The sequence below is a fragment of the Protopterus annectens genome, chromosome 2.part0 (genome assembly GCF_019279795.1).
Source record: "Protopterus annectens isolate FY-2018-M chromosome 2.part0, PAN1.0, whole genome shotgun sequence".
In the NCBI taxonomy this organism is placed as follows: Eukaryota; Metazoa; Chordata; order Ceratodontiformes; family Protopteridae; genus Protopterus; species Protopterus annectens.
Genome location: NC_056728.1, coordinates 1,349,620,639 through 1,349,639,220, shown reverse-complemented (window position 1 = coordinate 1,349,639,220; position 18,582 = coordinate 1,349,620,639). Strand labels below are relative to the sequence as shown.

General features: G+C 41.7%; 1 protein-coding gene across 1 annotated transcript in view; it reads right to left on the bottom strand.

Moving 5' to 3' along the window:
- Positions 1 to 4,392: 4,392 nt before the first annotated feature.
- CCNA2 (cyclin A2) overlaps positions 4,393 to 18,582 on the bottom strand; it is a 1,007,636-nt gene continuing 993,446 nt past the window's right edge. Inside the window, exon 8 of the mRNA XM_044061531.1 lies at positions 4,393 to 5,421. Coding sequence (XP_043917466.1) covers positions 5,370 to 5,421 — 52 coding nt within the window. The 3' untranslated portion in view covers positions 4,393 to 5,369. The remainder of the gene's footprint in view (positions 5,422 to 18,582) is intronic.

The window sequence follows — 18,582 nt, the reverse complement described above, 5'->3', positions numbered from 1 at the left end:
GCATTAGGATAATGTAAAGCCACATAATTTTTTTTCATTCTTTTGTGGCAAACTAGTCACATGCATGATATCTCTAGGTCAGAATACAGTCTTGAAGCTATCCAAAGTATCATACAAGTTCAACAAGACTCTTGAACAGAAATGGATATTGGTAATTGTCCACACAGGAAGAGAAATGGATTTTAGATAGGATTACATTTTCTTTCTTGTACCTGTAAAACATCTCCGAACACTTTTGTTGTGAGCATGTAAGATTTTTTTCTGGCCAGGTTTGATATTACTTCTCATATGAATTCAGTACAATGCAATGATCAAATGCTACCAGTGTGTTTAGAAAATGGAATATATCTTAGAGAATATGGCAAACTTGGAGTATAAACATGGATTTTTAGAATATTAGATGTCTGATGCATTTATTTTTGAAAAATGATGCTACTGATTTGAGCTTGGTTAACTCGGAACCAGAAACTTATTTACATAATTGTGTATGGCAGTGAACCACACAAGTCTCAAGAAATATTTGCAGCATAGCATTTCTATCAGGGAATCCCCTAGTACTACATTTGAGACGAGTTAAGCATTTGTTATGCTTCTTATCTCAAACTCGTTAGTATTTCTTAAATTCCTTTTCTAATGCAAACAGCATATATCCATACTTCCACCCCTATCTATTCAGATTCACCTTCCATTGCACTATAGCTTAAACAAACCTGTGGACAGTTTTGGACTAGGTGGAGCCGAGTGCAGAGAGTGGAGATTAGAGCCCCCCACACTCAGCCTGGGTCAAAGTCCCCTTAATGTTTAAAATGCATCCCTGGTTTTTGGCCTTTTGCCCCCTCCCCCAATTGAAAATAAGTGCAAGATGGATGTGGTGTGGGGTTCAATGCTGTTTCAATTAATGTGAGTTTCAAAGGGAGAGAAGTTTTAATGCCAAATCTATTTTCATTGTTAGAAAGTATTGCTTTATTTAGCAGATATCTATTAGTGTTGGCGCATTGTGCTATAAAATGTAAAAAAACTAAAGTTCAAATCATTGTAGAAGTAAAGCAGGATGCACACATTAGTGTTTATGGTAAATGGGGTGAAATAGCCAGGTAATGGGACATTGGAATGGCTGCAGGGGGACTCTGGTGCTATATTTTGGTTCTGTTCTTCAGTTTGTTTCAAAGTTGGTATCCCACAATTCCAGTGGAGCGGGCGAGGTTGCGTAATTATGTATGCAAATTTTGCGTTAATCAGTACACAGATTTGTACCTATTTTTCATGGGCCTTGTCCAGATTTTTGATGTTTCCAGGTTGAGAGGTATGCCCAGTCCTGTAACTTCCAATTTCATCTTTATAATGCTTAACCAAAGTTCTCAGTGCTAATCCATTATGGTTAAACAGTGAAACCAATTCAGTGCAACCAGTTCAGTGCAGAGAGATTCCCCTTGTTTGACACAGTTAGGGAATTTAAACACTACGTAGGCCTTGTGGAACAGAATGAGCAATGTTTTCCTCTAAAGAATCATATTGCAGAGAAATAACTGAATGAGCAATGTTTTCCTCTCATATTGCAGAGAAATAAACCTAAAGGTTTTTAAATTCCTAATTGTGTTTAGCTCTACAAATAGACCTCACGTGTAGCCAGCCATAGGGGCAAGGGGCACCCCTATTTTCACAAACTTGGTCATGGCTATATGGGGAGAAAAATTCTTTACGAGGCATCCTTTAGCAAAAAAAATTTGTTCCACAGGAGGTACATAGATCTTTCTACAGAGTGGAACTCTGGATGAATTTAAGTGCTTTGTGGAATACAAGAGCACTGATTTTGTGCAGTTCAGTGGTTTTGGTGAAAGGTCAAGGAAGTCCAAACTAAGTATTTTGTACGACACCACATTTTGTTCCTTTGTGAGCAAGGTCTTTCATAAGGAGACCTTTGGAAACCAGTACCTTCACAAGGAGTTTACGCCCCTCACACATGAAGAGGGGTGGTCAAAGGGCAGATGATCAGGCAGAGTAGATTCACCAGAGTGGTTCACATTTCTGTAAGAGCTGATCAAGTTAAAGGCTCATCACTAACAGGGGTTACAATTCAGACTGGTTAGATACCATCAAAAGTGAGGTTTTGGTGCTACAGACATCAAAAGCACATCCTATTTTGAGCAGAATATTTAAATATTTCTCCAAGTCGGGCACCTGAGGTTTCAAAATAAAGTTTGTTTGGCTTTTCCTATTCCAATTTGTAATGAGATGTGGTTCATTAAGAACATAATACAAGAAAACTGAAGGTCATTTTGGTAAACAGACTTGTATAAAGTCCTGGGTGACAAATCTAGGTTCACCTTTAAGGAAACTCAATTTTAAATCTGTTTGAACATAATTCTTGACCTGAAATTGTACCTACAAGAAGGTCACCTTTGGTATCTACAGTTGTGTTTTTTGTAAACAATGTAGGGTCATTAATTAACCCTCAGTATGCTTTCAACTTTAATGTAGTGGCTTGGGCAAGGGGACATTTCAGCTGCATTTCAAAAAAATGTAGTTTACATAGCTGCCTGATTCCTGTAATGCATTTTATAGTGGCAAGACTTGTCAGATGTTTGATTTATGAGCATGTCTTGGCTATTGGGAAAAATTACCAAAAAAATGCATTGGCCAAGCATACTATTTGTATGGATTTCACATTTTTCTTGTGTGATTGATTCAGTTAATTCTAAATACTTTACTGCTGACTATAAAGTTCATTTAGAATGCAAGGACAGCAGCTGGCAGATCACTGAGGGCAAATAAAAGCCCCAGGTCTCAATGAAAATTAACATGAAATGCTTTTTCCAAGGGGTCTATATCATAAGAGCGAATCGCACAAATTGCGAATTCTCATATCCAACGTACCAGACTTCAAAGTGATTTTTCTGAGATCGTAGTACAGTGAAGAATGAGATTTGCCCTTTCCTCACTGTAGTGCGATCTCGGTGTTGGAATATGTATTTAGCGAGGGGTGTGGTGGGCACAGCCTCCCACAATAGGAAGTTCAAGTTCCAGTACATTCGATATTATGAACGTTCACAATTTGTGCGATTTGCTTATATGACGGACCCTTTCACAAGCACTAAGGATTTAATGGTATTTAAAACTTGTCAACATATGCTTTTAATTTATTGCAGTTGCTTTTTAGTCCTGTGACTAAATTTTCGATGAAATTTCATGTCCATGACATCAATGAGTTCTTTCATTGGTTGTATGTATCACGTTTTATGTGCAGTCTTTAAATTCTTGTGGTGGATATATATTTTATATTTTTCTGATGTTCTGATTAAAGTAGAACAGAAGAGCTAAATTTTGTGTCTGGAACCTTGCCTTGACATTGCTCGGTTTTAGCAGAGTTTAGGGTTCCCATATGTGTTGAGCTCTGGAGCAGGCCAAGACAAAACAGCATCCTTATGTCTCAGCCAGCCTAGCTTCCAGAGAAGGCATCAGGCCAATATATCTATCAATATACATTAGACCTTCTATAGATTAAATCCCTTCTATAGATGAAATCCCATTAATCAGGGCTATAACAATGATCTATGCAAATATATACATATATAAATGACCAAACATTAGCATTAACCCATGTTCTCTAACCAAGTCCTCTTGCAAACAGTTGCTATTAAACAAATGATGCATGCCCAGTGTGGGGAACTACCCTCAAGGTTCTTTAGGTGCAAAGAGACCCAAGCGAAACCACCACAGTTTGGGCAGAGAAGCCATTTTAAGCCAGGACAAGCTAGGTGTGTGTGATAAGAGCCCCTGGTCTCGTATTCTACCACAGAGCCAGAAACAGGACTAGAAAACTGCTCTTTAAAGGCAGTATAGACAGACACTCCAGGATGCTCTGGATTTGAATTAAGGGACTGACACAGGCTGTTCGTGTACTCTCCATGCTGCAACATAAATTTGGTATACCACAAAGGAGCTCATGCCAACTTTGCCCCGAGCACCTACCTCTGCTATCCTAAGCAAAGCCAGAAGTCTTTACTCATGGTCAGATCAAATGCAGGCAGTTTCAGCAATGGTCAAGTGTTCCCCACCTAGGCACTACAGAATGAATCATTAAAGGCCACAGATCAGGCAAGCCAGAGGAGTCCTGCAAGCTGGTACCATACAGTTGAAAAAATTATAAACAGAGCAGGAAAAAAAGAATTGAATTATCTCAGGCACTAGGAGGAATAAAACAATTACTCAAGTGCAAGGCTACAGTTAGCTACATTCCTGTCAAGACTTACTCAAAAGGAAATACTCAAATATTTACAGAAGGCAACAGGAGTGCTGAGTAGAATGGAAACATTTTTAAAATGAAATGCTTGCATGCAATCAGAATAGGTCTGTATGGTTTAAAGAAAATAGAAGAAAGCATAAACAACTAGCTTAGACTTGTTGCACTTTATTCTTTGTATTTTGTGCAAATTTTTATTTCCCTCTAAAGAGGGATATATCCATTGCAGCGGTTCACAATGAAAAGAGACATATGACAACTTATTTGCAATGTTCTTTGCCAGAACCAATGTCGTCCAATGATGCCTACTTAACTGTTTACAAAGTGGAAGGTTAAATATTGTACAATTACCATGAAAAGTCTTCGGCAACTTCCCCATATGTGCTTTTAACACAATACTTTGTGGAGGACTCAACAGCAGCATTTAAAATGATTCTATACAATATGAAATTAGCATTAGCTGTACCCAAGTATGTGGCTTACACCTATGAAAATGAGAGAAAGTGAAATGCATTCATATCACCAAATGTGCCACTTTACAGAATGTTTCTACACAGCTATACAAAATATTAAACATAAATATATATACACAAGCATTCACAACAGTTAAGATCATTGAAAACATTTCCAACTGGCAGTTAAATACACTCATTTTCACATCAAAACAAATGAGAAGACTCTTTACGTGCCAACACATGTATTAGTGTAGCAGCTATGGTAAAGCATTAAAGATGAAATGTGCAACTGAACAGTGGGCTCGGAAAAAAGAAAACCAGTGAAAAGTCCAACTTTCCAGAAATGCCAGTATTAGTCCTACACTTACATAATAGCATAACTAGAAATAAGAACCACTGACCAAGTAAATGGCTTTATTGGGGAACAGCACTTAAGAATCTGCCAACATATTGTTCTGAAGCTTAAAAGCACTTACAAAAAATAAAATTTGTGTATAAAATTGGCAAACTCCATATAAAAGTACTCATAATTTTCAAATTCGCAAATAGTTGCTTCCTGGACTTCGTTTGTCTGGTTGATGTAGTGACACTCACCAAAAATTGTTAATTGCAATTGTACAAAAATTCACCAGATGTTGAGAAGCCAGTACAGAATGTAAAACTAGTCCATAAAATCATAGGAATGCCAAAACGTCTGGAGGATTAATAGACGATACTCCATGAAGCCTGCAAGGAAGAAGAGAACTCAGCATAAGAAATGGGCAAGAAGCATATAGGACAACTTAACATTTAAATAATTTAACAATGCAAACAGCCCATAGTTATGGTCACAGCTTGGTTAGCTGTTGAACAGATGACTGGAGTTGTAGCAGCTCACGCACTGGTACACCAAGGCAATTGAGTGTGGGAGTGGGTGATGCCAGCTCACCCACCCCAAGGGGGGTGGTGAAGTTGGTCCCATTCTACCATGACATAACCAGCCAGTTGACAATGACAGTCAGCAAATGGAACATGGGAAGTGCGCTTGGTGATACCTAAAATGCTGAAGCCCTCGTAAATGTGTGTAAGCACATTAAAGGGAAGGGGTGCAGCAGTTCCTTGCGGTGACCAGAGTGCCCACATCATCCACCTAGGGCTGGGGGAAAAGCCATTAGTAATATCTCAGCCTGTAATGGTAGATGCAGATGGGAGCTCCAATATGGACAACTGAGGTTAGCTTTTACCCCCTTGTGGGTATGAGCCTATACAGGGTAACTATCTCAAGACTAATGGAAGGGGGGGCTTCATAGTTGGCAGACATGGAAACGCTGGAGGTTGAGGAGAATGTAGAAAAATCCAAAATTGTATTCATCCAACCAAGTACTTAAACCAGCAGAAAATCACAAGAAACCTTATCTTATACAAAATGCCAAAATACAGACAGTTTAAAAAATTTATAAAGCATGAAAATATAGCTGTACAAGCAAACATATTTGGGGTTTAATTCCTCACTGACAGCTTTGTGAAGCTAGTCAGTTGTATCCTGGGCAAGATACAACCTATATAGCCAAAGGCTATTGCAGCAATCAGAATGATAAACATAAGTAATGCCTGTGCAGTTTATGAAGTCACAAGATTATTGCCTGAAAATGGGAATAAATGTTAAAGCTCTAGAAGTTCCATTGGTTTGACAACTGAAGCAATTAACAGATTCCAGACTAGAAGCAAAGTGCTAAGTTCCAAAATCAGTAAGACTCCATACAATTTCTGCTGCAGTACCAAGTACTTTCCCAAATGGCGTGTTAGACCAATATGATTTAGGTGGTTACAGTTGCCACTATAGCCTTCACGACCATAGTCACTCAAGTATGATCAAATACCATACCACCATCTTACTGTTGGATCAAGTCAAGATGACTGGGATGATGTCCGACTTTAGGAAAAGCTACTGGGAAACCACAGTTGTGCAAGTAAAACTTCCAATGACAGAGGTTTGAATGATCATTGCTGCAGTAGCCTTAGCTATATGGGGTTATAGCCTACCAAGAAAACACCTCAACAATAACCCGAAACCAAGGTACCAAGTGCTAGTAACAAAATCCAGAAAGTACCAGGAAGGGTAAAAAAACAGCAATCCACAGCTTTGATGCCAAGTTTAGTATGAACCCCACCAACACAAACGCTTTCACAAATATCACTGCATTTTCGCTCCTGGTATACAAACTTCATACCAGGGACAAAAAAAGTACAGTTGTGTACACTTGCCATAAATGTAGATGTTAGAGTGCATTCACTGTTGCAATCATTACATTTGCGCTATCTGCCTGCAGGTAGCCTTCAGCCGGTCTGAATACCAGAGTCTTGGATTCCTGCGTCAGATGCAGTCTCTTCTTCCATGACGTCAGGTCGTCAGGGGTATAAAAACATGCAGCAGGCACCTTTACATCAGTTTTTCTTGCCCCAGAGGTCAGGTGCCCCCACAATGGGAAGCAATTACATATGTTATGTTACACCAGAAAGCTTAAATACACCAAACAAGAAGGAAAGGTAGAGCAATGAGAAGTCAGGGGGCTGGAGGGAGGGTAACCAGGACTGCAATAGTGAATACACTCAAACATCTACATTTATGGTAAGTGTACACAACTGTACTATGTTCTTCGTGTTTCACTGTTGCAGTCATTACGTTTGGGTTGATTCCCAAAGATAAAGGAAGGGAGGAAGTTAGAAAGCATTGGGACCAGCTAGAAGGCCCTGCAAGACTGCAGTGGCAAAACCAGCTCTGGATTTAGAAAAAATAGGCATGTGGTAATGCTTGGTGAAGGTATGTACAGAGCTCCAGGTAGCAGCTTCTAGGATGTCCCTGGTAGGGACTCCTCTGAAAGGCTGTAGAGGTAGGTGGTGGAATGTGATCTAATCCCACGTGGGGTAGGTTTTCCATGATGCTTGTAGCAAAAATTAATGCAATAGGCTATCCATTTAGAAATGGATCGCTTTAAAATGGCCTTCCCCTCTGCCCCTGCAGCAAAGCCAACTAGCAGCTGTTCAGATTTTGAAAGGCTTAGTCTTGTACAAATAAAATCTAAGTTCTGTGCACGTCCAAAGAGTGCAGTATTCTCTCTTTGTGGATTCGGGAAAAAAGTAGGCAAACGAATAGACTGGTTTAGGGCCACATTAGACACCACCTTGGGCATAAAGGAAGGACTGGTCCTGAGGAGAAAACTGTTTGCATGGAAGATAATGAAGGGCTCCACTGCCATAACGGCCTGTAATTCAGACACTCTTCTAGCTGAAGTGATGGCTAGAAGGAAGGCTGTTTTCCAGGAAAGGAATTTCAACTCTGCAGTTGCAGCTGGTTCAAATGGAGGAAGAGTGAGTTTTTTCCAGTACAAAGTTAAGATCCCAGGCTGGAGTAGGGGTTCGCCTCGGGGGGTCTTGAATTTTTAGCCCCCCTGAGGAATTGCTTTAACAGTGGGTGAGGGAAGAGGAGTGGTTCAGTATTATAATGTGCTGAGATGGTAGCGGCATGAATTTTGAGACGAGAATAGGCCCTTGTGAAGCATTTCTGTTAAGTACTGAAGGATATGAGGTAAGCTGGGCACCGTAGTGGCCATCCCCTGAGTCTAGCTCCAGGAACAGAATCTTTTCCACTTTTCGGCATAGGATTTTCTAGTACTAGGTCTCCTAGCTTCCAGAATGACATCTAGCACCTGCTTACTAAGGGATGCTATTGGAGAGCTCAAGGAATTAGCCAGGCTGCAAGGTTCAAGGTTTGAAACTGAGGGTGCAGAATCTGGCCTGCCTGCTGGGACAGCAGGGAAGGTGCCTGAGGTAGGTGCCATTGATTCAGCAGTATCATACTGCGCAAGATAGGGTACTAGTGCTGGCAGCGCCAGTCTGGTGCAATCAGTATTGTCCTTTGTTTGTCCTGTTTGATCTTTAGCAGAACCTTTGAGAGGAGAGGCAGAGGGGGAAGGCATAAACAGAGGCTTTCCCAGGTAAAGGACAGGGCATCCACTTTCCAAGCTTGACTGTGTGGTGGTGGGGGGTCCTTGTGCAGAATTTGTCCAATTGGTAGTTCTGAGGGGAGGCAAACAGGTCTACCTCTGGAGTCCCCCATTTTTTCTTCAAGATGTTGAATATCTTTGGTTCCATTTTCCATTCGTGTGGGTCCATGAGATTTCTGTTTCGGTCGTCTGCCAGTGAATTTAGCTTGCCTGGCAGGAATTGAGCTTGCAGGTGCACTTGGTAGCTCGGGGCTGTGTTCCACAGAGACATGGCTAGTCTGCAGAAGGGGTAAGAGTGGGTTCCCCCTGCTTATGCACCACATAACTGTGGTGTTGTCTTTTTACCAATAATTGTCCTGGAAGGATACAATCTTTGAAAGCTGTCAGGGAATTCTGTACAGCTAACATTTATTTTTGATTGATATGCAGGTGCATCTGACTCTGGTTCCATTTGCCCTGAATGCACTGCCCTACCATGTGAGCCTCCCATGCATAGTCTGATGAGTCTGCAGTCAGGGTTTGGGCGGCAGGGGGTAGATTGAAATGGAGCCCATTGTTTAGGTGGCAGGCCTCTGCCCACCAAAGGAACTCTGTCTTTATACAAGGAATGATCAAAATCATTGTCTCCATGTCCTGAGAATGTTGACACCACAGGCTTTTTAGATACCACTAATTTCCTCGTATGCAGTCTTGCATATGGAATTAGTAGAATGCAAGAGGCCATGAACCCCAGGGCTTGCAGGATTTTCCTTTCAGATAGCTGGGTCTTTCTGGCCAGTAGTCTGAAAGTACAGTTGTGTACACTTATCATAAATGTAGACGTTAGAGTGCATTCACTATTGCAGTCATTACATTTGGGTATCTGCTGGCAGGTTGTCCTCAGTCAGCCTGATTAACAAAGTCTTGGGTCCTGCGTCGGTTGCTGTCCCTTCAATGACATAAGGTCGTCAGGGGTATATAACATGCAGCAGACGCCATTACATCAGTTTTTCTTGCCCCAGATGTCAGGTGCCCCCCAAACGGAGAGCAAAATAAATAATTAAAAACACAAAAATATACCTCCAAACAAAAGCAAATACACCAAAAAGGCTTTTAAGCATAGTAAAAGAAAGTAGAGGTATAGTAAAAGAAAAATTGGGCTGGAGGGAGGGTAACCAGAACTGCAACAGTGAATACACTAACATCTACATTTATGGTAAGTGTACACAACTGTACTATGTTCTTCGTGTTTCACTGTTGCAGTCACTACATTTGGGTAGATTCCCAAAGCTATGGTTGGGAGGATGGATTTATACTGCATTAGGATCAGCAATAAGGCCCTGCAAAACAGCAGTGGCAAAGCCAGCTCTGGATTTAGAGAAAATTGGTAATTGATAATGCTTGGTGAAAGTATGAAGTGAAGTCCATGTAACAGCTTCTAGAATATCCCTGGTAAGAACACCTCTGAGAAAGGCTGTAGGTGAAAGTATGAAGTGAAGTCCAGGTAGCAGCTTCTAGAATATCTCTGGTAGGAACACCTCTGAGAAAGGCTGTAGAAGTAGATGCAGCCCTGGTGGATTGAGATCGGATCCCCTGGGGATGATAGGTTTTTGCCATGGTGCTAATAGCAGAAATGAATACAATGGCTTATCCATTTATAAATGGTTTGCTTTGAAATAGCCTTCCCATCTGCCCCTGCAGCAAATGCTACCAGCAGTTCAGATTTTCTTTGAGATTTAGTCCTGTCCAAGTAGAATCTAAGTTGTGTGTACATCCAATGAATGCATAATCTGCCCCCAACCCCCCCCCCCTTGTGTTGACTGGGAAAGAAAGTTGGCAAATTAATGGACTGATTAAGAGCCACATTGGATACCACCTTGGGCATGAAGGATGGATTGGTCCCGAGTGACATCCTGTCTGCATGAAAGATTATGAAAGGCTCCACTGCATAAGGGCCTGTAATTCAGCTATCCTTTGTAAGTCTGCAGTAGTAGCTGGCTCGAAAGGAGGTAGAGTGAGTTTCTCCAATACAAAGCTAAGGTCCCAGGCAGGGGTTGGAGCTCTCCTGGTGGGACTCAAGTTTTTTGGCCCCTCTGAGATACTGCTTTAGCAGAGGATGAGAGAAAAGGGGTGGCTCTGGGTTGTAATGAGCTGAAATGGCTCAGGCATGGATTTTTATGGAGGAAAAGGACAGGCCCTTGTGAAGCATCAGATAAGTATTGCAAAATCTGAGGTAAATTGAGCCCTGCTGTGCTCATCCCAGAATCTTTTCCAGTTGTCAGCATAAGATTTTCTAGTACTAGGTCTTCTCACCTCCAAAATGACATCCATCACAGGTTTGCCGAGTGATACAAAGGGGGGGGGGGGGTTAAATGATCAGCCAAGCTGCAAGATTCAATGTTTGGAGCTGAGGGTGCAGAATTTGGTTCTCCTGCTGAGACAGTAAGGAAGGCGTCTGAAGCAGGTGTCATGGAGAAATTTGTGACACTGCGCAGAAGTGGGTACCAGTGTTGGCAAGGCCAGTCTGGAGCAATCATTTTTGGTTTGTCCTGTGACTTTTAGTAGAACTTTGGAGAGCAGAGGCAGAGGGGGAAAGGCATAGACTTGATAGTTTTTTCCAGCTGAAGGACAGAGCATCCACTTTCCAGGCTTTTTTGTGAGGAGTTCTTGTGCAAAATTTGTCCAACTGGTAGTTCTGGGGCGAGGCAAAAAGATCTGTCTGGGCTCCCCCACTTGCGTGTCAACATGTTGAAAATCCATGGTTCAAATTTCCATTCGTGTGGGTCCATGAGATTTCTGCTTAGTTCGACTGCCAGAATATTCAGCTTTCCTGGCAGGAATTGAGCTCGTAGTTGTACTTGGTAGCTCAAGGCAGTGTTCCACAATGCCATGGCTAGTCTGCAGAGGGGGTAGGAATGTGTACCCCCCTGCTTGTTTATGTACCACATAACCGTGGTGTTGTCTGTCTTTACCATTAGTTGTCCTGGATGAAGGTAGTCCTTGAAGGCTGTCAGTGCATTCTTTATAGCTAGCATTTCTTTTTGCTATGAAGGTGCATTTGATTTGGGCTCCATTTGCCCTGAATGCACTTCCCTGCAAGATGAGCCCCCCATGCATAGTCTCATTCGTCTGTAGTTAGGGTTTGGGCGGCAGGGGGTGGTGTGAATGGCAGTCCCTAGTTTTGGTGGCAGGCCTCTGCCCACCATAGGAACTCTAGGCGCAGGCAAGTTATGATGGGAATCATTGTTTCCAGGCTGTGACAGTTGACTCAAACTTGGGTACCACTGAAGTTTCCTTATATGCAGTCTGGCATATGGAATTGGAAGAATGCAGGAGGCCATGAACCCCAAGGCTTGCAGTATTTGTCTTGCAGACAGCAGGGTTTTTGTGGCCATCTGTTTGAAATAAGTCACCAAATGAATTTGCTTTTCTGGTGTAAGGAAAGCCATCTGGGCAGTTGTATTCAAGCTTGCACCCAGGAATGTAATTTGGGAGGGTACCAGTTGTGATTTCTTTTCGTTTATGGTGTACCCTAGACAAGTTATAACATTTTACAAATGCCAGATGTTTTAGTAGATTGGCTTGGTTTTCTGCCTGGAATTCGACAATTGTCCAGGTAAGGATATATCTGAATATTTCTTTGCCTGCAAAATACAATTACTGGAGCCAGGCACACTTAATACCCTGGGCGCAGTAGACAAGCCAAAGGGCAGTGCAGAGAATTGATAATGCAAGTAGCCTGCTTTGAAGCGTAGGTATCTTCTGCAAGATTCCTTGATTGGGATATGCAGGTTAGCCTCTTAAATCTAGAGTTGCCAACCAGGCATCCTTGCCTAGCATAGGAAGTAACTAGTGAAGAGTCAGCATCTTGAATTTTGGAATGTCCAGAAAAGTGTTTAGACAGGTCCAGAATTGGACGCCATGATTTGTCTTTTCTGGGTACCAGGAAAAGTCTGGAATAGAAACCTTGTCCCTTTTCCCCTTCTGGTACTAGTTGAATAGCCCCCATGTTTAGGAGGGAAAGTACTTGTTTCTGAGCCTCTGCCCACTGATTTGGGGGCAGGTCTGGCCATCTGTTTGCAGTTGGCAACGTGTGAAAATGAAATCTGTATCCCTGGGACACTATTTAAAACCCATTTTTGTCCTGGGTTATAAGTTGCCAGTTTTGCATGAAGAGCCAGCTCCCCTCGCAAAGGGGCGGCTGAGAGGCAAGTGCTTGGTAATCTCAAAGGAAAGTTATTGAGACTGTTTACCATAAGGTGGTGTCTTACTTCCAGATTTGGAAGAGGAAACGCCCTCATTGTTTAGTTCTGAAAGTCCCTTGGGACTAAAACCTGGTGCTTTTGGAGTGCCTAGGTTTGGCTTGAGTGGCTCTGGAAGGAGCTGGAAAGGACCAGTTCTTAGGCCAGTGCCTACTAAATCTTGGAGGTTAAACTTGCAAGAAATCTTTCACAGTAAGAAAACCAGCCCAGCAAGTCAGGACCCGAAAGCCAGCAGCGAAATTAGTCCAATGGGTGGTATAAATTGTAGCGGTAGCCAGATGATTTTGAAATAGCAATCTTTATTTGAACAAACCAATAGACCAAGCGCTTTCACCCGAGTGATGGGCTTTTTCAAGGACAAATATGTGAGCTCTGTTGTACACGTTCTTTAAATATAATCCATGTCACATGATCAAATTAACTTATAATTGTATCCTACATTCCCTAAAGAAACAGTTCACTAAAAAACTAAGCAGCATACTGATCATTCTTTGGTGGCTAAATCCATTTATAAACATATGTAAGTTTCCAATCAATATGCTAATAAAACATTAAAAAGAGGTTTGTATAAACCTTCTGAACAGTAAAAATTGATTTAAAAATGTAATACATACAACTTTAAATTTAAGCCGCCTGCTGTAATAAATGAATTCAACATTTTTAATTAATATAATTTATAACTGTACTAAATATAAAATATTCCTTTCCAAATTCTATAAAATAAATTGGTTAGGAATTCAATCCCTAAAACCTTCACAGTATCCTGAACAATAAAGGAAGTAAATACCATAAAATTAATAAAAAGACTAACAAGTACCAATAACAGGTACAAAGGAGGGAATGTATATCTGAACTCAGTGTGTTGAAACAATATATAAAGTGAGGGGAATAGACAAAAATGTTATAAGCGTGCTTTTCTTAAGACACTCATGATGTTGACACCATCATTCAAACCGGGAAACTTGTTAGAGTTCAGCTTCAATTGCCAGTATAATTCACGGTACTCTAACCTTGTTTCCCAGTTACCACCTCTGATATCTTATGTTATTTGCTCTAATACAAACAACTTAACATTCATTTTTTTACATGTTAAGGAGTGTTTATAAAAGGCATTACTTTCCTTCTGTTTAATCACATCATTGAAATGCTCATAAACCCTTCTCCTTAAATAACGCTAGTTTTTTTCCTATATAAAAACTCACAAGTTTTACATATTCCTAAATATACTACCCCCTTTGTACCACAATTGTAGTATTTCTTGGAAATAAAATTAAGTTTCCTGGAGGGGATGTTAATCCGTTCCTGATTAATCATGGCATGGCATTGCTTGCACTTGCCACATGAGTATGTGCCAAATTTCCTTTTGTTTTTGTCGATCTCTAAAGTATGTTTAGTTTCAAAAATTTCCTTCAAGTTCTTATTTTTTCCTAACAAAATGTGGTCGCTCTGAAACAAATTTTTGTTTCTTCATGTAAACTAAGAATAGGCCAATATTTGGATACAATACCCTCAATCTCTTCAGAATTCCTATTAAAAGTGTAAATAAAACTGCTTTTACCATCCACTTTGTTCTCATGGTTACTCTGTATCAAGTTAGAAGAACCTATTCCTAACAGTGGGGGGTACCACATGTCCCTTTTTTGTCTAACCTCCTGCACCAGGTCTTTGAACAGCTTATCTGGATAACCTTTCTCTAAGAAAAAACCTTTTAGAATCTGCACTTCGATGAAATCTTTTAATGTGCTACACATTTGAGAGGCCCGAATCAACTGTCCCTTAATAATACCCCTCTTTTGGAAGTGTGGATGTCCACTATTGTAATGGAGATATGAGATGGAGAATGAATTCTTTCTATATAATTTGGATTGAAAACATTGATTATCAATCTTTAACGATGGTTACATCCAAGTAGTGTAATTCATTCTTGTCATTGTGTAAATTTCAAAAATTATGTAGTATTATTAATGTAGTACAAGAATTCAAAAAAGCTCTCCTCACTACCCCTCCAAAAAGTACAAATGTTATCCAAAAACCTTCTATAATGTAAAATATTATGGTGCCACTTACTAGAAAAAATAAATTTCTTTTCCCAAAAGTATAGCACAATATTTGCATATAAAGAGGCACAGGAGGCCCCCATTGCTACACCTTTTCTCAGACGTTAAAATTCCCCATTGAAATGAATTAAATTGTTCTCTAGGACAATTTCCATAAGCTCTAATTGCTGTTATTTTTTGTATTTCTGTACTGCCTTTCTATATTTTGAATACTGTAGTTTGTTTTCTTTACCTTGTGTTTGCTTGCATTCTGTTTTAACAGCATATTAAAACTTCAAAAGAGACCACAGCTCTCTCTGTTCTGAGTCAGGCAGAAATTTTTCCCTCCCTCCCACACATTTAAGTTGTCTTGTTAAATACCACTGTCTTTCTAGTTGCCCGCCTCTTATGTTAATCTGACCATATATCTCATTTCTCTCTACTTTCACTGGCTTATGTGAGTAATCACAAAATAAGAAGTTATGTACCTACCATAACGTTCCATGTTAGTTGTCTTCTCTCGCCTTCTTTCTTGCTTGATGGGTTCGGAGCCGATCCCTCGGCTCTTGCTAAGCTCGAGAGTCACTTTTACCAGCTCGAGGCAGCCCCATATCCCATGATGCAAGGCGGTAAGTACCCAGATCTCGTTTGCTGACAAAGGGCAATAGCACCAAGCATAAAATACTTCCCAAAGGAAGAAAGAAAATTTACAGATGGAAGAAGGACCAGGTCTGAATGGTCTTCAGCATAACAGTTTCTTATAACAAGGTCTGTCCAGGCCAGGGGGAAGGAGGGAGGGTCGCAAGAAAGAAGGCGAGAGAAGACAACTAACATGGAACGTTATGGTAGGTACATAACTTCTTAATGTTAAGTTGTCAATCTCGCCTTCATTCTTGCTTGATGGGACCGCGTCCCTAGCACCTCTATCCTGGGTGGCTCAATGGAACAAACTCTTGAGGACTGTAGAGCCAAAACTGGCTCTGTCCCTGGAGGCCAAGTCCAATTTGTAATGGGAAACAAAGGTGTGAGGAGTAGCCCAAGTGGCCGCTGCACAAATAGTGTCCAAAGGAAGTCTAGCTTGAAAAGCTGTAGAAGTAGCTAAGCTCCTAGTTGAATGTGCTTTAGGTTTTGAGCACAGCTGTTTTCCCCTGAGTATAAATTTCAGAGATGACGAAGAAAGCCATCTGGACAAGGTCACTTTAGAAACAGGAAAGCTTGTTTTATTATCCGCATAGGAAACAAAAAGTTGATCAGATTTTCTAAATTTTTTTGTTCTGTCCAAATAATATCTAAGTTGACGGTGGACATCAAGATAATGTAGCTTTTATTCAGCTCTATCTGAATAGTTAGGGAAAAATACAGGGAGATCAATGGATTGATTCAAATTGTTCTTTGAAGCGACCTTAGGTAAAAAGGTTGGGTTAGTTCTCAAAGATACTGTGTCTTTGTGAAAAACCAAATAGGGGGGTCGAACCGAAAGAGCATGAAGTTCAGACACCCTCCTGGCAGATGTAATAGCCACTAGGAATAAAGTTTTCCAAGAAAGATATTTCAGGGAACAAGAAACAGCTGGCTCGAAGGGCGGAAGAATCAAGGATGTCAGCACTAAATTTAGATCCCACTGAGGAGGAGGATTCCTGATTGGAGGCTTTAGTAGGAAAATTCCTTTCAAGAAGGCCCTGCAGAGCCTATGGGACATAATATTATGATCTGCTATCCCGACATGAAAATTGGAAATAGCAGCCAACTGAACTCTGACTGTGGAAGAAGAGGAGCCTGCATGAAAAATCTCTGCTAAGAAGTCCAGGACTGCCTGAACAGGGGCAGTAAAAGGATCAATATTCTGGGCCTTAGCCCAATAAGAGAAACGTTTCCATTTGCTTGTATAAATCCTCCTGGTAGAGGATTTTAGCGAAGCTACTATGATGTCTCTAACTGGGTTAGAGATCAAAGGAAGCCTGGCTAAGGAAGGAAGTGGAGCAACCATGCTGTGAGGTTGAGAGAAGGGATTGACCGGTGCAGCTGACCCGATTGGTGAATCAGAAGATCTGGCACTGGGTCCAGATGCCACGGCTGCACCAAAAGGTGATGGAGGAACGGGAACCAAACTTGTCGAGGCCAGTAAGGGGCAATGAGAATCAATTTGGCTCTCAAAACGGTAGCTTTCTGGATCACCTGAGGGATCAGAGGAAATGGAGGGAAGGCATAAAGAAGTCCCTGGGGCCAATCCTGGGTCAGAGCGTCTCTGGGGGGATGGCCTGATAGAGGGAAGAGGCTGAAGAAGTCTGGACATTTGCTGTTTTGGGGAGTAGCAAAAAGATCGCAACATGGACGACCCCATTCCAGAAAAATCTCTTCCGCTATGGATTGCTTGAGAGACCACTCGTGAGGCATGAGAATAGCTCTGCTCAATCTGTCCGCTACAATGTTGGTTTTCCCAGGGATATGCGTTGCTACCAGAAACCGATGAGAGGAGATCGCCCATTGCCATAGTCTGAGCGCTTCTCGACACAAGGGGTAGGACTTGGTTCCGCCCTGTTTGTTGATATACCAAACTACAGACATGTTGTCTGTGTGGACTGCAATTGTCCCTACGGGAAGAAAGTCGTTGAGGGCTTGCAACGTTAAAAACACTGCTCTCATCTCCAGGACATTTATGTGCAGATGGTACTCGAACGGCTGCCACGTCCCATGAACCATCCTGCCCTGATAATGACCCCCCCACCCGATCAAGGAGGCATCCGTGGTGACAGTGGCTATCGGGGATGGGGGTACAAAGTACCTGCCTTGAACCTGAGGCGATGTGATCCACCAAGCAAGATGCTCTTTGCACGTCTGTGTCACCAGAATCTGGTGACGCATTGGAAGTTGCTGGTATGACCATTGTGTGAACAGCATCCACTGAAGAAGGCGCATGTAGAATCGAGCCAGGGGAAGAAGAGTAATGGCCGCAGCCATGAGACCTAATACCTTTAGAACCATTCTGGCCTGTACTTTCTTGCTGGCCAGAATGATCCTGACATGACTCTGAATGTCTGAAACTCTTTGATCTGTAAGGGTAGCTGACATCCGAACAGTGTTTAAGTTTGCGCCTATGAAGGTAATAGACTGGCAGGGCGATAAGGATGACTTTTCGAAGTTGATTGAGATGCCCAAATGAGAACAAAGGTCTATTGTGTAATCCCTGGCTTGTATAAGCTGATGCCTGGTGGTGGCTGACAGGAGCCAGTCGTCGAGATACGGAAACACCTGGAATCCTTGACGCCTCAGGTGAGCCGTGACCACTGCCATGCATTTGGTGAACACTCTGGGGGCTGTAGTGAGACCAAAGGGCAGGGCTCTGAACTGGAAATGACTGGACCCCAGCCGAAGCGGAGAAATCTCCTGGAGCGCCTGTGAATTTTGATGTGATAGTACGCATCCTGAAGATCTATTGAGCACATCCAGTTGTCCTTCTGTAAGAAGGGCAGAATTGACTGAAGAGTGACCATTCGAATCTTGTCTTCCTGACAGACTTGTTGAGTCTGCTGAGATCCAATATTGGTCTCCAGTCTCCCGTCTTTTGGGGACCAAAAGAACCTTGAGTAGATTCCGGCTCTGAATGGTCTATTGTAACTGGCTGAATGG